The sequence below is a fragment of the Mycteria americana genome, chromosome 2 (genome assembly GCF_035582795.1).
Source record: "Mycteria americana isolate JAX WOST 10 ecotype Jacksonville Zoo and Gardens chromosome 2, USCA_MyAme_1.0, whole genome shotgun sequence".
Classification (NCBI taxonomy): domain Eukaryota; kingdom Metazoa; phylum Chordata; class Aves; order Ciconiiformes; family Ciconiidae; genus Mycteria; species Mycteria americana.
In genome coordinates, this window is record NC_134366.1 from 84,070,195 (window position 1) to 84,092,947 (window position 22,753).

A 22,753-nucleotide genomic window follows, 5' to 3' on the forward strand; every position below is an offset into this window, starting at 1 on the left:
GTCCTTAGCTAGAAAGAAACCTGCAAATGTCATTGCAGACTGTTCTACTTTCAGAAGCCTTTTGCCACCTTCCATGAAACTTGTGTTAGTGTAATTTCCCTAGCCCTTCCCATTTACACATGCAAACAAGATAAGATCCAGGCTCAAAACTTTGATTGCAGAGTAAGAATGACCGTAAATGGATATTGCATGTTACAGTCCATCATGTCTCTGAAGGCATGAGATTCTGTCGGGGCTGTGTAACTTGTTTCCAAGCTTCTCAATGCCCCAGCCATAACATTTCAAAAAAATCAGCCAAGGCTTTCTTTTGACTTCAGCATGGTTGGAATAGCAAAGTAACTAGTCTGGTGGGCTGCATTTGGGCTGATTCATTGCTAAGGACAATGTCCATGTGAACACCAATGAAAGAAGCAGACAGTCTGCTTGAACCTGCAACCTGAAGGCATCTCCTTGAACCGATGCTGATGAACCATTTTTTCTTGATGCTCAAGGCATGTACAGCCACAGATAAGCACTAACTGCTGTGTGCAAAGTAGTCAATAAATTGCCATCAGACTCTCCCTTCTGTTTAACTTTTATTAAAAGAGGTGCTAAGGTACTGTACTGTATGCAGTACATCATATTTATTACCAAAATTAACAAATATACAAAACTTATACATGTAATTTTCTTACATCCATTTATTGGTCTATAATACTGCATTTGTTCAAGTAGGTTATCTACAGTATGTAAACATCCCTTGGATTGACCTCACACAGATTAGGAAAGCCCATCTAACCCATGTAGTTACCAAATATAGCTTTTTCTTTTTTTAAAATTTATTTGGCTTTCATTGGTAGAATCTAATCTTCACATTTGGCACATGGAAGAGACATCTACAGTGCAAAAGAGGCAGATTTTCTGGTTTTGTTCTGAGCAGTTTAGCAGAGTCATGGTTTTAAAGAGCCAAGAATAAATTTACACAAACTTGATAGGAGATGGATTAGTGTTAACGCTCATAGATCAGCCATTAAACTAGAGCAGAAATTCAAAGCCTCTTCCCCAGCCCGCTCAGCCAGGTAGAAAAAAAACCTCAGCCTTGTTTCTAAAGGATTAGAAAAGGACTCTGTTAGCAACAGAGAGAGGAGGTTTAGTTTAGAAAGAGCCCTCTGAGATTCCAGTTTCAATTTTCTGCTTTGTGGGATTTTTTTTTTTCCTCTTGTTAGCAAGCAATTTTTTTTTCCTTTTCAATGGGGGAAAAATAACCAGTGGGGAACCACTTTTCTATGCTGGCAATTTCTCAGCGAGTTGGAGATTACAGTAGGAGTTTACAGATCTTTGAACCCAGACGTATAGAGCTCAGTAAGCTGCCATGTACAAGGGAGAGAGAGAGACAGAGGGAGAGAAAAAGAAAGGGAGTAACGTCAGTATGTTCCAGTCATGGAGCTTTCCAATTTTGCTGTAAAAAACAGAAAAAAACTTCCTTCCTCTGCTTCTCACTGTTTCAAAAACGTGACTTAATTTAACTGAGTAAAGCTGATCCAGAGAGACTTTCATTCGCACCCTTCTTCCCATTCTCATCCAAGCACCGTATTGCTATTTTTTAGGAGGCCTCACCCATGTCCATGGAAGCATCTGATGAGAATGGACCTAACCAGACACTGTTTCGCATGGAAACCCCTCTGCCTTTCCTCGTCCGTTACCACAGAGCCCCGCTGCTGTCCGTGGCACCGTACATCTCGGCCAGCTTTTTGAAGCGTGGCCCCCAGTCTGTCAGGTAGTCGTAGCTCTGGTCTGAGTCTGTCGTCACCGACTGTAGGGAGCTGAGCGACTCCGCCACCGAGCCGTTCCCTTCAAACATGTACGTCTGGAGGGAGTCGAAGGGAGGCGCCCACAGGTCCATGTCAGCTTCGTACAGCTTGGCGAGCACGTAGTTGTGGACGTTGTTGTCCATGACGCACGCCTGAGGCACGTATCGGGAGAGGCTCTCTATTTCAGGGAGCATGTCCTGCCGGTTTTTCACCACCAGCTGGGCCTCCCGCGGGTTCCACATGGCGGCGATATCGAAGGCCTCCGTGTCCTCCTCCCCGCCGCCCTCGTCGTCGTACCTGACGATGTTCTCATGGATGTTCTCCTCCTCGTCGATGATGTACGGCTGCTTCCGCTGGCGCCGCATGGAGAGGATGAGGAGCACCAGCACTGCGGGAGGCAACCGAGACACGGGGCTGTCAGTCAGGGGCCAGATCTTGCAAGGGCTTCAGACTTTCTGTTGCCCTGTTTTCCCGTCGATGAGCCCAGCCAGCCCCTTGGATTTAAAGAGCTGTGGTGTTTGCAGGTGGAGGGGTCCAGAAATCCCCTCCCCCAGTCAAAATTAGTAGCTTGAGGTCCTGCTAATCTGTCCCTTTTCTCACCTTAATTCTTAACTCTCGGTGACACTTAGGACATGTCTATCCAGCGGTGCTTGCCAATGCACGGTAGTAACACTTGAGCTACTTTTAAGCTAGCCACATCAGGTATCAGTAACGGTTTATCTCCAGTGGCACACAGCTCCATAGAGATAATTTTCTCCTGCTCTGTAGCTGGGTTTTGCAGCAGGCTTTGGGGATGGCTCTTGTGCTGGGCACTACACGTGACAGAGATGGATGGTGCCGAGGCACCGTGGTGATATGTCTGCCGACACGGCAAAATGCAGAGCTAGCCCCTTAGTCTGGTCCAAAGCATTTTTGTGTTTCTCTGCAAGGCACTGCCTTGGGCTGGGTATTTGCTCTGCACTAATGAGATGCAGATGCTTCTTAGCATGGGGAGAAGTGGTCATACAGGCACCAGAGGCCTTTACTATTGAAAATGTGCCGTCACCTGGTGACTGTATTTCCAGGGCTAGAACTCAGCAAAGGTTTTGAATGCTGAAATTTTGGACTGAAGTATCTAGGCTCCTTTGCAGGGCCAGAATTGAGGCACTTTTAAAGAATTTTTCCTGTATTCTACTCCAATGCTCCTCAAACTGGTTCCTCTGAAATTTCAGGGAATGTGTGTTTTGAACTAATATCTCATGACTCAAGAGAGTGAATGCGGGAACTGAAGTTCTTTTGATACCAACAGCTAACAGGGGACATAGAAGGCCTGGGAAAGGAAAGGTGAAATTTATTTGTGGAGACAGAACACATGCAAGATGCTCAGCCCCTTTATAGCAGCACAGGCACCATTTATATGTAGTGTCTCAAGAAGAAAGGATGGTGGTGGGGATATCTCCTGCCAAAAGGCAAGAGGTGGAACTGGACTTACCACTCCTGTTTCCTGTGAGAGCATGTGATCAGAAACTGCCAAGGGTGAGAAAGTAACTTGTCCCCAGCCACAGCTCTCAGTACTTCTCCTGGCGTACCTCTTGCAGGAAAGCGGGGCCATAGCAGACACCCTAGCACTTTGGGGATCTGGCAGAAATATTTGCAGGCCATATTTTTCCTCCATTCCTACACCCCAGGGTCTGAAGCCATATGCAGCTGACTATACCACCTGGTCCTTGACTTGGCCCTCTAAGTATGTGTGTGTCTACATATAATATATACATATACATAGGGGGTGTGTGTGTGTGTTTGTGTCCTTCACCTTCAGTGGATCAGCAACTCCCTGGCCAGAACTGAAGAGTTTGTCCCCTCCCAAGAAGAAGCCAAAGGTTTACCTAGCAGGACAAAGATGCAGGCAAGGATCGCAATGAGTGCCCCTCTGCTCAGGCTGACGGGGAGGACGTAGGCCTCCACGTTGCAGGACATCACCATGCCGTCATCATCGCAGCTGCACACGTGCACGGTCAGTGTACCCGTGCTGCTCAGCACGGGGCGGCCGTTGTCGCTAATCAGGATGGGGAGGTAAAAGGTGTTCTGCTCGTGTTGTCTGAAGCCAGAGCGCCTTGTCAAAATCCACGCTGTATTGTCTAGGGGTAGAAAATAAATGGAGAGAAGAGCTTATATGCAGAACAAATATATTCAGCAGAGAAGGAAGGTTAAAAAAATCAGCCCTAGACCCACATGCATTTGTCTTCTCTCTTTTTTCCTTTGTTTTTTATCAGTTTGTCATTAATCAGCATTTTGCCTCTGCCTCCCCTATTCCAGTATCTTCTCAGGCCATAGCTCCAAACCTGCAAGGCATACACACCTTATGAGCTGCCTTTACCCCTTATGACATAAAGTGCCACAAGCAAACTCACAGCCTTCAGATTTAGCTAAAAGAGCTTTCATAAGGCAAGACAGAAACAAACAGTTGAAGGCAACTTGTAGTCCCTGTTTGTTCATGCTCAGCAGCTATTCTAGACCTCAGTCTTAAGTGCTGCCACCATTTTGGAGATGCTAGTATATAACCCTTTTGGACATGTTAAGGTTCCTTCTGTGTTTTTGGATACATGGCATGGCCATCTGCTTGAGGCAACAAGGAGACAAAGGAAAAAACCAGCTTGCTATCCTAGAGCAGCAGCGAGTTGAATATTTGCAACTAAACATTTTTCAGTGAAATACATGCAATTTCATTGGCACTTTTGCCATTGAAAAAAGTCAGAATGCTTCATGTCATCATTGTCAGAATTATTATGCTTTGATTTGACCGTTCTGCTTCATTTAGTGTGACCGCCTGTTTTTTATAAGAACTTGAGTCAAAATGAATCAAAATGATGCTGCTGAAACAAAATAGCAAGAGAGTGACCTAACAGCTAGTTGCTGTTGGTCATTTTAAGGGAAATTCCTAACTTTGGGGCTTTTTCCTCCATATTCAGCATGTTTTTTAAAATGTCAGAATTTCCCAGTGGCATTTGAATTCCTGTTTACTCCCTCCCTCAAATTCCTCAGACTGTGCACCAAGTTTCCTAATCAGAAAAAAATTGGATTCAAGAATTTGTTCTTCTCAATTCTCATCTCAGGAATGCCAGGGCAAAATCTTTGGAGACCAGTGATGATGATGTCAGTGCTGACGTTCAAGCTTTTTGGCCTCAGAGACTTTTGGAAAGCGCAGGACTGAGTGTCTCCAATGTGTTCTGGGCCACCAGGGAGTCTAAAGAAACCTGCAGGAAAATTGGCCCTTCTTACAAACATGTCTGCAAATCTTGGGCCAGCTAAGATAAATGGGGAACAAAGGTACGTTTTCTCTTTGGCAGACCTACAAGCCCTGACCCTGTGCAGTGATGTTGTGGGATTTTTGGGAGCTGAGCTTCATGCAGTTTCTTTTAGTACTTAGTTTTGTTTCCTGTTCCCTTGGTTCAAAAGAGGTCTGGCTGCCTGCATCTCCAGCTTGTTACCAATGTACATTTGCTACGCTTGGAAATGCAGGATGCCAATCAGCTCTTCCCAGGCGGACTGGCACAATGGAGCTGCTGGCTCCATTGGCAAGAAACCTTCTGATCACAAGTAGACTGTGAAAAAACCCAAAATATCAACAAGGAATTGTTCCATTTCCTTATTATTTCCCTGTCGATTCAATGCTAAAATTTAAATCTTGAGTGATTTTCTTCAGTGCAGAGACACAGGTTGCATGCAGGTAAATCAGCTGTATTATCTGCTGTAGTCTGAACATCAAAAATGATTTGATGGCTTTTAGGAGTGAAATCAGGAGAGTTATATACAGCCAGCTATAGAATATATCCAAACTCAAGCTAGACTTGCCTGCTAGACTTAAATTATGCTCCAAGTTCCATACTTTGTGCTACAAATCTTATGGCATCAGGCAGTACCGGCGCACATAAGTATTGAGACGTCTGGTTCCACAATTCATGAGATTAGTCTGAATTTGTGTCATGTTTTTAAAAGGAATCTCAGGGTCTTTTATGTCTTGTATGTGAATGACATTTCAAGCTTTTACTCTGAAAGCGTAAAATTCTGAAGTGCATGTGCATGTCTGTATGTGAATATATAGTGAAATTGTAGTGTCTCGTTAAATCATGTGATCCCAAGAGCTGGAGCTTTGAGGAGAAACCACCAGGTGCAAGATGAAATCCCCAAAGTTGCTTAAAATTGATTATGCGTCAGTGTTTACTGATTTCACCACCCTTTGATATACCATGCAGCTCTGAGTATGTGCAGCGGGTGTGGACAGACAGAGATGATTTTCAGGAATGTGTCCCAAAACCCAGCAGAGAGCAGCACCCTGCAGCTACCACGGCTCCTGGGCAAGGGGTCTGCTGCCGATGGGAGCCCTCGCCTCCTGCAGACCTCCCCCTCCTCTCTCCTGGGCACAGGGAAGTGCTTTCTCTCCCTCAGGCTGTTTATGTGCCCTCTTAGTATGTGCTCCCCAGCTATTAATACCACATCTTTTCTTCACTGGGCCTGTTTTAGCATGAGAAAAAGCAGCCCAAAGGGCAGAAAATGGCAAAAAGTGCCTGGATTTATGCTGTGTCAATGGAAATGTCCGAGTCATCTTAACAGTGTAGTAATTTGGTTGCATTTCCCTTTCCTGGGTGAAAGACTCACTCTCTTTAAACTGACTTACAATATAAGTCACAAATTCTATTCAGGTGACAGCAAACCTTCATTTTATGTAAAATTGCTCTCTGTGAGGGAAAAAGACTTCATTATTCTGAGCTGGTCATACTTTGCCTGTAAAAGAAGTCACAGGCAGTGAACCTGACTGAAGCTGTGCAAAATCAGCTAGTGAGAGATCTCAAGTGTTTTTAATGATAATTCTTTTTTTTCAGGCCAAACCCCAGTTTCTATAATCAAATATTGAAAGATATATATGTATATATATATATTTTGCTGTGATGTGCTGACCATATCACCCAGGTCTTAAATGTTCTTCGTGATAAAATTCTCTTGGTGACTCTTGGCATTACATTTCGACCCTTTTGTTTTGCTTTGTACTAGGCAGGCATCCAAATCATCCCTAAAGGATCGCTCTACCTGTTACTCTGCAACTGCAATACATTGGTGCCAAAGCTTGTTGTGTGAGTCATCAAAAGCCAATGTGATTTGATGTGCTACTGCAGTGCGAAGGACATGCTGGAATGTGATGCAGCATGGCAGAAACCGGAATACACAATTTCCTTCCAAATTTGATATCTGCTAAGCCCTGGCCATCAAGAGAAGAGGGCTTGTGAGGACATGAAAGCCCATTATATTAAAAAAAAAAGCAAGCATGGTAAGAATTCACAATATTTTTGCATCACAGCTTCCAACACAGTGTCTTCGGCTTGCAGAGGGCTGGATGGTAGCGCTAAGCTACATCGCTGAGCAGAGATACTGAAGACTGCAGCATGGCAGGTCCTGTGCCTGTGTGGTCAGCAGGAGGTGAAAGCTGTACTTCCCGTGGGCATGCAGGGTGGTGTTTTCATGTGGTTGTGAGAGCAAGTCATGGGGCATCTCCTTCCTGCAGTTTTCTGCCCCACTGAAAGTGATGTACCTCCCTGGAGAGGTCACGGGAATTAACCGCTCTGTAGGTCCAGAGATCAGAGCTAACCACCGCTCTTCTCACAAGAAAGGCTTGGTTTCTTTCTGAATGCATCTGTACAAGAACTGGAGATGATTAGCCCAGAACTTCTGTTAGCTTCTAAAAACTAATTGTAATAATTATGAGTAGTTAGGAATAATATAAAGAAATATTTCACCAGGAGTGGGACAAAGAGCACAAGGAAGCAGGCATTACAGGCACCATCAGCTTGAGTAAGGGGTCACATTTTTTCTTGGGGTTTTTCAGCTCACTGCTTTTGCACTCTGCCAAAGCGTGAGGTAGACCACAGTTTTAGGGAAGGAAGAAATAGCTAAAAATTTTCCTAGGGCAAATTTAAACACAATGGGGAGGACTGCCAGAGGCTTCCAATGACAGGCCTGGGGGTGGTATGACACTGATGCCTGCACCCATTAAAATGGCTACTCTCCTCATCAGTTCCTGGTACCCAAAGAGGGAGGGCAGCAGTTAGGGGTCAACAGAAGATCAGCTCAGAGCTTAATCTGGAAATGCAGTAAGCTTATTTTGTTGTTCATTGCATTCTTACAGCAAGCCTCTTTTGCCAACTTTTTCCCAGCATAATCTCACCCAGATTTAGAAGCAGGGAAAGATGGCTTGCCAATGCTACATCAGTAACTGAAGAGATAGGAGACCCCAGCTCAATTCCCTGCTTCATCACATGTATCCTATACGGCCTTGGGAAGTCACTTAGACCCAGATCTTTGCAGATACTTACATGTCTATCTCCCACTGATTTTACTGAACTCAAAGGAACCAGGCATGTAAGTAGCTTAATTTCTCCTTGCTCCGGATCCCCGTCTATAAAGTGGAGAACAATAGGATTTCTCTGTCTGCCAGAGATATGTGGAGAATGAATAGACTGAAGAAGTTCTCAGAGACTAAAATGACAAGGGCCAAAGAAATATGTAAAACAGCTCATCAGAATGCAAACTGTGATCTATCTGTTGCTCAGTATAAATCAAGGTTTTAATTGTTGCCAGGAAGGCTTCATGCCTTGCAGTTTCTCTTACTGCTATATCGGACAACCAAGTAATCAGCACAATTGCTAATCTTAATAGTGCCTTCTCACAGCCTGGGAAGCGTTGCTGTCTCGTGTTTATGTGCACAGGCTGTGACTAGCAAGGTGGGTTCTGTTTCTTGTCTTGTCACCCTGTGACATACAGTATAGCTACCCCCTCTGTGACCAAGTCATATAATTTATATAGTACTTAGTGGTCCCTAGATGAAAATATAAATATAAATTATTGTTACGGAAATGACTACTGCACTCCAAATTGCTGAGGCAGTAAATTAATCCTTAATGTGTATATTTCAAATAGTCAGTGATTTGATACTTAACATTTTTATTTCAAATTTGTAACCAATAGTACCCTAAGCTTCTTGTGATATATATCTCTGGAAAACTGGTATTTTACAGAGAGTGGGAGGCACAGCCATTCAGTCACTGCTGTCACTATAAATTATCGCAAGTATGGCCTTAGACAAAGTGCATCTGATGCTGGGAATTTTGAGTTTCTTTTTTTAGAACAATGCCTTGAGGATGAAATGAGCCTAGTTTGCCAAATGTTTTAGCAATGGTTGTGTTTTATTTGTTCACTTATTTTGGCAATATGTATTAAAAAATAAAAAAGAGGGATGCAATGGGAGAGAGCAGGGGATAAAAATGCAAGAAATTGTGTGGGGAGGCTTCAGGGATGCTATAGAACAAAATTGCTTTGGGGATGAAAAAGTATTAGCATGCTGTGAAGGAGGGCTCCAGACTCTGCAAGTAGCATGTTTTAAGACATGTTTGGTTAGTGAAGGCAGGGGCTTCTTTATTAGTTTCTATGTTGCTCTTTCATATGCCTGCAGAGGCACAGATAGGGGCTTATGGAAGTAAATGTGACAAGTAGGCATGTGTGGGAGCAGGGGCAGGCACTCTGCTTGGAGACTGGCCATGGATGCTGCACATGGGCAGTCCTCCTCCCCGTTTATTCTGGAATTGCTTGCTGATTTGTGGTACTTTACACACGAAACTCCTACTGAAATCCAGCCCCTTCATATTGACTTTTAAAGCTCTGCACCAGGTCACTCAAGATTGTCCCTCTTTCCCAATGAAGGCTGGTGTGGACCTGACCTCAGCACTGTTGTCTGCCCATGGAGATCCTCTATCAGCAGCAGTCATGTGAAGGCCTGCCACAGCAGGGCTTTCCTGCAGGCTCCAAAACCACCAAAGTTTCTCCAAAAGAAGCAAATTCCACTGGTTAGGCTACTCAAATGCCAGCACTTTGCCATGAGTCTTCCCACTGGTGTTTCAGTTTCTACTTAGCGCATCTTACACAGACTTTTAGCTGTATGCCAAGGTACCCCCCTAAGGCTCTGCATCTCCTCCCTACCTCCCTCCCTTTCCTAGGGAAATGAGGATGTGCAAAGCAGAAGAAAAAAAGTGCTTGGGGGAAAAGACTGGAACAGTACAAGGACCTTCCCTTTCTGTGCCTGGGAGAAAACATGAAGAGTACAAAAAAAGAGCAATGTAATTCCCTTCAGATTTGCCTCCTAGTTCCAGTTGCTATCCTACCTTTAAGCATCTCCTTTTGAACGAATGCAATTTCCACTCCGGTAATCCGAGATGCCTGCAGCCTGACCACAAGACCTGAATTTGCACAAAACACTGGCACATTTCCTCGAAGAAGAAAAAGGGGCCTATTGCTAGAGAATATTTATAGAGAAGAAAATACCATATAACCTTCAAGTGTATTAAGTAATATGTCATTTTATCACTGCCTTTAAGGAGCAGGTGTCACTTGGTATTATTTGAAATGGCAGTCTTATCACACACTGTAAGTCACAGCCTCTCAAGTCCAACTCAGGCATTAGAAATTAGAGTAGCTAACTGTCTGTGTCCACTCTGATTACCTTGATTGTCCCTTAGAGTAAAGTTGGGGTTGTTGGCTGCCTCCGGAGCCAGGCTGTAGTAGAAGTGCTGACCCTCCTGTGGGTCATCCCTGTCGATGGCACTCACTGTCTGGATCAGCTACAGAATATGAGAACAAAACAGAAACAGGTGAGAAGCAAAATATATGTAATATAAATAAACAAACAGATAACATATTTATATATATATAAATACAAGCAACTGGAGCATTTGAATAAAACTGTCTTGCAGAGGTACAATAGATAAATCAAGAAGAGACTCAAAACCTTGCAGGCTTCATTTATTTTGCTGTGATCATGCAAATCACTTTTAAACAAAGGAGGAGATAGTCAGGAGATCATCAAATAACAGACACTTTTCTCTCATGCATCCCTATCTTCTGTTGCACGTTTCTTTTTTCTTTTGAGGGCCCAGGATGTTCAGAAGATTCATTGTGCATTAGAGAGCTTGTAAGAAAGCCCATACTTATTTTCAGCTTCATTTTGCAGGTAGAAAAGGACTTGAGGTTGATTATTTTATCACTTTTAATTTTAAATGAGTTAAATTCTTCCAAAGATGTCAGTGGAAAAGAAAGAGAGAAAAGGCAACAATGCAGACACTCTGCATATTCAATAAATAACACCATGGAAAGAAACTAAGACAATGCTAAATCCAGAAAGAGATTTGTCACCTCACCTATAGAGCCTTAGTAAAGTAGGTCTAACAGCTTGAAGCACAGTGAGCTATAGCTCTGTCTGAATAAACATTCTGACATCTTTTTAGACAAGGAATAAATCTTCACCTGGATTTTTGCATTCAAAAGTTATTTTTGGATTCAAAGGCAAATGACAGACCCATAAAGTCTTATTTATCACCTTAAAACTGATTTCAGAACTTTTCAAAATGTGGCAACAGAATTTGGCTTTCTCCACTGAAGGAAGTAGTCCAAATTAGCATGCATTTCTTGGAAAGCTTATTATTTAGGATACTCACCCTTCAAAACCAGGAAAAAGGCTAGGCAATGATTCTATTCCCTATATTATTAAGGACCTCTGTAAATTAGTGAGGTGAAATTATCCTGTATATGATAGTTGTGAGGACAGTTGTCCCAGCAGTGAGTAGCTATTTCATGCTGCTTCACAGCAAGCTGGGAGAAGCTTCAGTGAACACACAGTGATATTATTAGCATAATTTTTCCTTCACTAATCATGAGTGGTGCGTCTTTGTGTTTAAACTATGCTAGTCAGCTTAGCACAAGTCCCCACCGTGGACCCTGGGTGCTGAAGCACCACGTTGCCTCCCCACCAGCGATCATCAGTAGAGCTTGCACCAGCTCCAGCAAGGGAGAGCTCATGTCCATCTGTGACACAGGCAGACCTTGTTCAAGGGCTTTGGTGGGGTTTTGGAAGGGAGACGAGCAAAGATGCTTCACTGCTTGCTTGGAGGTGCTGGTTTACAGCGTGCAGAGTGGGAAGTCCTGTGTTGTCTATGAGTCTCTGTCATCTCCAGTTCACAGCAGAACAGATTCAGTTTGGCAGCCCTTTGAAGCTGATGTAGTATGTTATGTCCAGCTCCCATAAGTCCAGGGGTGCTTAAGGCTCTTATAAATAGGGTCTGTTAACAGTAAGCCTTGTCTGTCACACGTGGACCGGGCTGACTCCGTGGCACATCTCATAACACTTCTCCTCTCTTTGTTGCTGCTACAGGACACACTGGGTTTTTGCCTGCTGGCACCTGCCCAAGGGAAGGCTTTATTTCAGCCGTGAAGTGTATTGCGCAGCGAGCCTGGAAACTACTGTGGGAGATAAAAGAGGTGCCATATACCATGCTAATCCTGGTGCGATGTGCTTGCCTTTGGAAAGCAGCACAGACAGCTGCTGACGAGAGTTCAGATGAAACGTGTGGTTAGCTGAGCCCTCTTTCCAACGCTCACGCTTTCTGGCACGCTCTCTCTGTGTAGGACAGCATCCCCTCCCCAACCCCTGGTGTTACTAGCATTTCTTACCTGCCCTGCTTTGGCGTTTTCACAGACAAAAGCTTCATAAAACCTTGCAAACTCCGGCGCGTTGTCGTTCACGTCCAGGACTTTCACCGTCACGGAGACGCTGCCCACCTGCGAGGGGTTGTCTGGAAGGAGGAGGCACAATGTAAAGAAAGGCGATATATGGGAAGGGGAAGGAGCTGCTCCTCACTCTGCTCAAGAGGTAAAGCAGCTTTTCTTTGCTACTGACTCATGTTAAATGACATTTTCCCATCAGGAACTGCAGTTACTTGTGGCTTGTGTGACTTGGAGTGAAGCTGCAAAAGCTGCTCTCTGTCTGTCCTGGCTTCCCATCTAATCACATCTTTTTCAAACAAATTCTGTGAAAGACTTCAACCTGGTTCAGTCCAGTGGGACTATTTCTATAACAAAAGTTTTAGACAATGCCTGGTATTTTTTTTTATTGCCCTTTGGGCAATGCTGTTTGTTGAGCCTCAGTACTGGTGGCACAAATTAGGAAGGGACTCTTTTAAGGATAGGCTTGTTATTTAGGGCTTGCTGAAAGTGGTAATTCTGCAGTTCAGATATGTTTTTGCTCAGAATTTATGTTCCTTGAACTCAAACATAGCGTCAAGTCTTTGATACTTTGTACAGGGGAGTTTAAAATGTAATAACACATGAAATTGTACAGAAAAGCTTTCACCGAAGCTTAAAATTGCAATGAAAATTTTACATTCTGCATGACATCATTTGTGATATTTCTGTCCCATTGGTTCATTAGCTTTCTTTGCCAGTAACTCCATACAGCATTTCACATATCTTCACAATTTCCAAACTAACTGGCCACAGAATATTTTTTTTTCTTATTGTGTTTTTCTGCCCCAAAACATCTTTTTTTGCCATATTTAATGATAAAATGCAACTCTAAGCAGAAAGAAAAAAAAAAAGAAATTCATTATTAAGAGGTCAGAAAAGGTGCAAAAATCCAGAATATTCTTAAAAATTAGTATTCTCATCTGCTTTTTAGCCATACCACTTAATGCATTTATCTCCAAATATATCTCCTTTTAGAACAAGAAATGATATGTTCATATAAACAATAGAGAATTTTCTTAACACTCTGGAATTTTCTTAAATGTTCAATGTACTGTATCCATAACGTGTCACATTTTATCATTAAGATAATGCTCTTAAACTATATTGTTTCTCCCTAATTTATAATTTAATCCTTCAGCTTCTCACATATCCATACATATCTTGCTAACACACCTGTCATTGTGGCAGATGAATATCTGCATTTACACTCTTGGTAATATCGATCTAACTTGTAAAACTAGGAGCTTTATTCAGGAGTGCACAACCACGACATTTTTGAAACTATTCACTAAATTAAAATACTGTGCTGCACACGTACAGAGCAAAACTGACAGAGGACTGAAGGAGGATGAGTCAAAGGAAGACATGCCTTCATATTGCTCTCACCCTTGAGTGCTGCTACAGGGGCAGTTTTACAGACTCGTGTGTGTATGTGGATTTACATGGAATTGCAATGGCCATGGGTGGCTGAAAATAAAACTAGCATCAAAATAGATGGGGGTGAGATCCTATCATGTCACCAGCCCCTCTCACTACTAAAAAAGGGACAGAAAGGCATCGTGTGCTGGAACAGCCTGCAAATATGTGGCAGAGTCACCCCAGCTCTTGTGAAATATTCCCTCTGCCAGCTTCAAGTTGGCTGATTGCATTTTGGGCAAGCTTCCTGAAACTTTTTTCCTCTCAAACTGTCCCATATCTCTGGTACAGCCTGGATGTGCGGGGAGCTCTCTCAGACATGAGGAATGACTCAGCTGTTGGCAGCAAGCTTCTGAAAAGCTGCTGCCCCTCAGCAGATGAACTGAGCAAAAGCTATGTGGACCAAAGAGATTTCAGGTGAAGATTGGGTGAACCTTTTATTTTATTTGCTTATATATCCCAAGCTCCTTTATGAAGCTCACATGTTAGTATTTCAAACTCAGCTAAATTTTTCATACTGACACTATGAAATGATCAGCATCTCCTTGTTCTCATAGCCTCAGTAAATACCTGGTGCGGATGAATCCTGAGCTGAGCTTTAGCTCATTGTAAAACTCAAAAGGATAATGAGTTCAGCATACTAGAAGATCCCAGAGCACGCTGGCCCAAATTATTTATGCAGCAAGCAGATGGTGATGACATTTACTTGCTGCTGAACCAGAGCAGATTTCAACTAGTGACCTAGCAGGGTAGGCTCATTGCTGCCTACCAGTCCCTGCACCTCAATCCTCCCAGGTAGGACTGGCAGCTCTGGCAGCTGTGCAGCCTTTGCAGCGTCTGCTTTAGCTGCCTAGCCCTTCTGAAGAGACAGAGCTCTTGCAGAAGCACATCAGGAAGAGTTTTAAACAAATCCCTGGAATACTAATGAATTGAAAAAGCAGCACTCCGCATTTAATTGCCAGCCTCTACTCCTCCCACCACCCTGTGAAAAAGAGTGTAAAAAAGAAATAAAATGCAGTATTCGCTTGTTGATGTCAGAAGAGTAATTCAGTTAATATGGCTTCCCACTCAGTGCATAAGAACATGTGAATTGCTGAATTCAGGTCTCTCAGCCTGCTTTGTCTATTGTATCTCTTTAATCTATGTACAGTCTGCATTCTCCTTACTCAGCTCCACGGCCAGCACAGTGATGTTGTGCCAAGAAACATCCTCCCGGTCAAGAGGTCTTGCAGTCATCAGTGCTCCTGATGTAATGTCGACATAAAAGAACCTCCCCGGATCACTGCTCCTGTCAATCGAGTATCTGCAAGAGTACATATTAAAAATATTATGCAGCCCTTGTGAAAACTGTGTGTTATAGCCAGCGAAGTACCCCAGCAATGGGAATACTGTCATACACAGCAGATCCACATTCTTCCACGACCTAGTTATGTGCTCCATTGACTTGTATAGGTACAGAGCGAGATGCTCGAAAAACTAGGAGTTCATGTGACTAACGGCATTTAATGGTGAGTACTACTTGGATGGAACTGGAAGACAGTAAGATTTAGAGGAAGAAGCCTCAAAGCAAGGCACAGCTCAGCACAGGAACATCTGCTTTACAGAGAAAAATCTGTCAGTGAGGAGTGTGATTTCTTTTTCTAAGCAATATAATTATGTCCTTTCCTTGGGCACAACTCAGACAGGATGAAAATGACTTTACATCAGCTCGTTCTCTGGGCACTTAGGATGACAAGGAGGAACCGTTCCCTTCCTTGTGCTTTTGTATTCTCTCCTCCTTCAGGGGAATAAACTCCACCTGCATCCTGGACCATCCTACTGATTGAGCCATGTCAATGCAAGGGGGATGATGCCTGGCTTTCTCATATCATCCAGCCAGAAAAACAGCTCCCTCTGTGAGGCTGATTCATCATAATTACTGAACCTGCCTGGCCAATATGTCAGTTTAATGCTGGGAACAAGCTTCTCACACCCATGAGCAGGGGAGTGTGGTGGTACCTGCAGGCCAGAAAACTCGGGCAGGGAGGCAGCTGATTGGCAGCTGTCACTGCTGTATTCGGTCAGAGGGACCGTTTCGCAGGGTGTGTAAAATACTCAATACCCTTCGTATGCATCACCTTGCTCTTAACAGCAGTTTGTATGAGTTGCCTTCTTAGCTAGCTATGTTAGCATGGTAAGAGATCCTTTGGCAAAAGCCACACATGTGCCTATGTAAATGCCACAGCCCAGAAGAGAGCCCAGACTTATTCTCATTTTTGTTGGTTCTTTCTTCGAAGTTGATGGGAATTGAGAGCTTTAGTCATAACGGATGCTGAACAGGGCCCGTTCTTCTGAATTTTCTCCTTTCAGCACAAATGCATTCACTGGAACAAGCAAGCCAGCCTGATCTTTATATAGGCACTTATTAAACTGGGATATAATTTTGAGCTATGTTGTTGGGAAATCCTTTTACACTTCTTGCAGAAAAATCGAAGAGGGTGGGATGGCAGGTTTGCTTCCCTTTCCTTCCCAGTCCTTCCTATCTCTTCTTAAATAAAGAGATTTCTGATGCATTTGATTTATTTAGGAAATAAGTACGAGTGTTGCTATATTTTGCTATAATAATTATTCTTGTATGAGGGCTATAAAAAGAATTTCTGACAGTTTAAGGACAACGAGTATCTGAAATTGAATACGGCCTTGTGATTAGTGGTGCAGGATTAATCACTGGTGTCAAGAGGCACAGGTGGAGTCTTTGTCTGGATTCTCCACATAAGTTCTCCTGTTAATAATATGTGCTCCTTCACACTTGTTTCCACTGTACTCTCTCAGTAATCTTCCTGAATTGCTTAACAACAATCATGGCATATTTCCAGCAATCAGAATTTCACAGTGTGGGAGTCCAGATACTAGATACTGGGAAAATGAGGATTTGAGAGTTCCCCCATGTTTAGTGAGCTCTTCCGAAACGTGTCCTGGCTTTTCCATACTTGAAAAAATCGCAAAAGGAGGGGTCAGATCACAGTTTTAATTTCAGTTGGATTTCATCTTGTGTAACAAAATATGTATCTGGGATTTGTTTTTCTTATCTTGCCTTGCCCTGATAAGAAATGAATGCAGAGCAAAATGAATACAGAGCAAGCCTAAAGCATTGCCAGTCTGGTATTGCACAGAGCTGGCATGGATGGAGGACACCACCTAAGACACAAGGAGAACCAAGTCTTAACATTTGCATTTTAGATAGCATTGCAAATTGTATTTATTCTTTTTTTTCCTGTTTCCTCTACCCCAGTCATGTACATTGGTACATACAAGGTGTCAGGGAGGAAGGAGGGAAGAAGGGAGGAAAGAAAGGAAATTGGGAAGGGAGGAAGATGGGAAGGAAAAGACAAGAAAGTTGGGAAGGAACAGAGTTACAAAGGAGTCTGTGCATATTTGCAACTTTTTTTTTAATGTATCTTTGGTGATGCATTCTGTGCTTTATAGAGTGCTATTTCATCAAGGGTAGTCACTGGAAAGCTCTGAAGAGAACTAAGAAAAACCTCATTAAAAATAACAATGAACACTTCTACCCTCTGATAGTCCACAGAATTATTCTTATACTATTTTAAGCAGATTAGCACAAAGCTGTTTGCACTGCAGTGTTTGCATAATGCTAGACAGTAATCAGCAAAATAGGATGCAAGTGGGAAAAAGTTTAAGGTAATGAAATTGTGATGCAGACAGTATGATACTTAGTTTTATTGAAGAATTTGAGACAATGTCATGAGAAGTATGATAACCTTATAATGTAGGTAGAAAAGAGGTATATTAAGGTAGCAGAGATGAAAAAAATAATTAGAGCAGCAACACAGAAAGCAATATCATTAAGAAGAACAGGCTTGTGTCTGCTCAGATCTCCTAACTGAAGCCCACAGAGTTGCTCATATAGATTTAACTTTCCTCAAAAACTCAAATACTTGACGTTTCGACTCCCTCCTGTATTTCCCAGGACTGTTCCCGAATGCAAACAATTCAGAAGCAGGACTGACGCAACGTTAGGTGAACAGCAGCTGTTTCTCAGATGAGAGAAGGAGCCGACCCGCTGGGATTATTAACTTGCAGTCACCTGGAGCTTCTGCAGGTTGTGAAAATTAGTATGTGGGCTGGCCTCAGAGGAAAACAGTCTTCTCTGATAAACTGGGCTGACTTGGCAGCCACTATGGAAAAGAGCACTGTGGTCACACAAATCTGCTCCTTTGGCTCCTTGCTGAGTTGCAGCTATGAAGCTCCCATGGCTGTAAATACAGTTTTACCTTTCTTAACTCCTTATGGGAATATCTAGCTCTGCAGCTTTGACCAGACACTATATAATTTAGTGGTTCATGAATATTTATTAGTATGCATTCCATCTACTCTAAAAGTAGCTGTGTATTTGAGCTGTTGACAAAGGCGGGCTTTGAAACAGAAGGGAGAGAGAGGAGAAGTGAGTTAATTACCTTCCCCTCAGTATGGCAGCAGATTCTCAGCAATGCTGTCAGGTTTTGTGCCAGCAAAGGCACGAGTCTGGGGTTTGTTTTTAATGTACGCTATCAGGACATTCCTGACCAGTTCATTGCAATGCTGGATGCAGACATTCTCCAAACCATGGAAAAGGCAAGGGTGAGCTCCTGCATTGCTTGGGCAGTCGTAGCAGAGCCTGTCAGTGTGTGAGATCTGGTTTGACTAAACCCACTGATGACTACCACAGGCTAAAAAGAGAGTTTCTCCTGTTTCAGCCCCATCACTGCCCCACCAACAAAAAGGGAGCGCTCCTGGGGGAACACGCAAAGAGAGGACAGACCTGATCGAGTTGTTGGTCACATCCGGGTCCTTGGCAGAAATGATCTGTATGGAGGTTCCAATCTCCACATCCTCGGGCACTTCCACAAAGTAGAAGCTGGGCTCAAACACAGGAGGTTCGTCCACATCCTCCACACTGATGTGGACAGTGGTGGTATCACGGAAGGGACCCAGGTTCAGGAACCGCATTTCCAGGTGGGGGTTGGCACCCTCTACTTTCAAGGTGTAGCTCTTCTTGCTCTCAAAACTTAAAGGCTGAGGAGAAAAATTATATCTAGCATTAGGCACACTGAACCGTATGATTTAGGCCATATAATTTTAATTTTCAGAAGTAAAAGATGCTCTCTAATATAAAGTAATGCTTCTTTTTTTAAAATAAATCTTTACCATGATTTTTAATCATAAGAGTAACAAAGATAAATATTTGCAGATGGAGACAAAGCATTGAGTGACAGTAGTATCAGGAATGACACTGTCTACATTTTTTTTTTTTTAACTTGACAGTTGAACTGAAAAAGCCAGAACAGAGATATTTGCAGATCACTTCAGAATACGTATTCTTTCATTCTTCTTGCTGAAATGAAAATAAAAGTGGATGCACCACCACTGCATTGTGATTCACACAGTGTGTTTCATTCCTCTCTGGGAAAAAAAAAAATGCAGAAACAGACAGTATGGGAGCACCTGAAAATAAGGTAAAGAGACGAAGAGTCGGTTCCTCAAAAATAGGTCCTGGTGGCAGGGACAAGGATGCTTACACATGAGGTGGGGTCCCAGTTAGGATCCTCTCTTCTCCCTGGTGAGATCAGACTCTTGTCTCCAGAGCACCTGCCTGCCAAGCTGCTAAAGGGCTCCAGTGGGAGGAGGGGACACGGTCAGCCTCGCTGGTGGGATCCTGCTCCAGTTTGTATCAGTAATCTATCCTTTCTAGAAGTGTGGTTGTTCACCTCCTCAGTAAGTGTCCTAAACACAGGTTCACAATCCAGGTGTGCTGGGTGCTAGGATTTGAATCTCCTCCCTGCCTAGAGAATAGTTTAATTTCAAAGCACTATCAGTTACCCTGACATCTTCCTGTGGGAGCCCTTCCACTTTGTATGAAATACTCAAGTATTATTTGAAACAAGGAGTGGGAACGGCTCTTTATTTTCCTTTTCTTTCCTGGGATAATGGATAAAGGGGGGGGGAAGCTTCCTCTATTAGTAGTTTAATGAATTTGTTTTCCTATCTAGATAAAACTACTTATTTGATGAACATGCATATAGAAATAATTGATGCTGGCACTGAAATTTTCAATAAATAAATCTTTCATCTCCTTTCCTTCTTCTTTTCACAGATCCTTGAAGAAAATAGGACCTCTCCGAAACCTGTTTAGACCTAAACGGAGAATTCCGTATTTAACTTGCCATTTACCAGTCTCGGTAAGAGACGACTAAAAGCATCTGACAATGACAGCATGGAAGGATCATTCCAAAGCATACAAAAAATTTTCACCATATGGAGTACACCTTACAGAGGACACAGTCATACTTCCCAAGTTGCAGTTACAAGTTACAAGCAGTCCTGCTGTGGTTAAATGGTCACAACCCTTTACTTGTATCATCTGGAGAGTTTTAATGCTGAAAACCAGCACAACTGGATCCCCTTAGCTGGCACAGATCCTGAGCAAGACAAACCAAGAGAGAAATGTCCCTCAATTCTCAGGGTCGCCCAGTGGGACATACTTCTTTTTGTTACATGAATGGCTTTCAAAACCCGTGGCTTTATTTGTATGTAGGAATTTGAGCGTTGTGTGTGGAACTGCCATGCACAGCCTCAGTTCATTCAGACTCCAGTCAGATCACTGCTGCATCCAACACCTTTGTTTTTCCTATTCAGCTCTTTCTTTTTGAAGACCTACCACCAGACTGGGGCATGGAGATGGGCGGGAGCACAGAGAAGGAGGAGGATGCCAAAGCAACCAGAAGACAAAGGTAGAAAGATCATTACTGAAGCAGTGAAGTCCTCCTTGGCCAGTCATAACCCGTCTCTTTTCTGCCCTGCTCAATAGTGCAGCCGGGAAATTCTGCAGCCATGAGATGTGTATTAGTTTAAGCAATATCAGCAGAAGTTTCACATGCTCAGGCATAGCAGGAATAAATATTACAGGTCTTAAAACACCCCCTGAATTCAGTGGAGGCATCAGTAGTTGTCTACTGCCACAACAGCTTCTCTCTTCAGAAGTGGAAACATTGCAGTGACATACAAAAGCTCACGCTTTCACAGCAAAATTACCAGTACAGAGGTCCTGCATAGGAATGCCTGATGAAAGACTGGAGTTCTTGAAATTATAAAAACTAGAACTCACTCAGCATTTAGTACATGGGGTTAAGGAATGAAGACTAGAATGGGAACTGTTTTTTTTGTGCTGGGGGAGATGATGGTCCAGTATTACTGGAGATGCTGTCCAGCGATACAGTAAGAAGTGTGCAACCTGTAGCAGCAGGTATGGATGAACTGAAACTTGCTCCTGATGCCCTTAGTTCTACCTGGTAAATCAGTGACTACTGCAGGCACAGCACTTGTCAGCAAGGATTTACCTAGGTCTACAAACATAATACCCATTACTGCAGAGTCATTATGGTCTAGCATATGTTGAGCCTCAACACCACTGTCTCCCTCATTAGATTTGTCTTCCACGGGTGCGTTCAAACCCTTTCCAACACTGGTCCCATGGTGAGGGCAAGCAGGTTGCCTTCTCCTGCGAAGCAAGCATGCTGCAAAACACAGCTGAGAGGAGTGCTGAGACAGGCACCGAGAGGTGCACCACGCAGGCGGGATTTAGCACAAGCCGCTGCGAGAAAGTGACTGACCAGGCAGCGGCTGGGGAGGAGGGCAGCGCGGGGCTCCACGGGTGGTGGGCTCCATGTCAGCCGGGTAACCCCCCACCCTGCCTGCTATGGGCAGCGTGAAAGTGAAGGCAGGGAGAAGGCGGGGGCTGTCACTGGGGTGAGTATCAGCCTCACAGGCAGGGAGCTTGGAAGGAACTGTAACTCTTCAGGAGGCACTCAACATTTTGTGGGATTAGTTGGCCGAGATAAGTGGCCACAAGACCGCAAGCCATGGTCTTGTCTGTAATTGTAAATTCTGACTTTTTGATGCCCATGATAGAAGTGCTAGTTATTTTGTTTGGGAAATCTGTCTAGAAAAATTAAAAGGAAAGTTTTGCTTTCTCTCTGGGTTTAGAAATTCTCTCTCTCTCCCCTTCACCCCATTTTGATATCCTTTTCTGTCAACACCAGTTGATTTTTGAGTTTTGAGTGGATCCAAAGGACAACTTTCCTAATGTTTGACTATTGATAATCATAACGTTATAAAAAGCTACAGGCATATATAGAATTTTACAAACATTTATGTACAGTAGATGGATTGAGCAGTATGTACCTGAGGCCAGTACATATCTGGTATGATTGATGCCATAAATTTTTGTAGCTCCTCCTCCTGACATACGTGAACATCTAGTAAAACTGTATTCATAATAGCAAAAGTCAAGAAGCTTATTGACATATTTACTCCAAAGAAACTATTTTCTTTCATCAATAAATGAGTGAAAAGTTACATTAGAGTTTGCATTCAACATCTATTTCATTCCAGCAAAGCACTTTAAGCACATGCTTAACTTCAGGGACTAGTGTGCATAAACAAGAGTTGGACAAAGGTGACCATAAATACCTGCTTAAATGCTTTGCTGTAGGCTTGCAGGGTCAAATCTCTCCCATGTGTTTTTCCATTTTAGTGCACAATTTAGTCCCAGGCTATTTAATGGAGACTATACTTCCTTATTAGTACACTAGATATGCTTAGGCAGAAATACGGTTACAATTTCATAACCTAGAAACAGAGTTGAACTTCTAGCATTTATGTAAGATTGTAGAATAAATATCCTGTAGCAGGGAGTCTAAGCAAAATACTCTGTTCCTTTCTGCATAGCCTGCGGTACAGAGTACTAGCAGTTTCACAGCTGCCATTTTAGAGACAGCTTCTTCTAGTTTCCTAATTAGCATTTATGGATCTTCAAGCAGCAATTAAAAAAAAAACCTGCCCGGGTTTTATTGGTTTATAAATAATTCTAAGGCATGCTTTATTATTGTTTGTGGGACACCGGAGTGAAA

General features: G+C 43.1%; 1 protein-coding gene across 1 annotated transcript in view; it reads right to left on the reverse strand.

Annotated features, from left to right (window-relative positions):
* Positions 1 to 1,678: 1,678 nt before the first annotated feature.
* CDH20 (cadherin 20) overlaps positions 1,679 to 22,753 on the reverse strand; it is a 36,706-nt gene continuing 15,631 nt past the window's right edge. The window contains exons 6-11 of the mRNA XM_075495634.1: positions 18,607 to 18,860; positions 14,972 to 15,108; positions 12,318 to 12,439; positions 10,315 to 10,432; positions 3,656 to 3,907; positions 1,679 to 2,178 (exon numbers count right to left, since the gene is read on the reverse strand). Of these exons, the coding sequence (XP_075351749.1) occupies positions 1,679 to 2,178; positions 3,656 to 3,907; positions 10,315 to 10,432; positions 12,318 to 12,439; positions 14,972 to 15,108; positions 18,607 to 18,860 (1,383 nt within the window). The remainder of the gene's footprint in view (positions 2,179 to 3,655; positions 3,908 to 10,314; positions 10,433 to 12,317; positions 12,440 to 14,971; positions 15,109 to 18,606; positions 18,861 to 22,753) is intronic.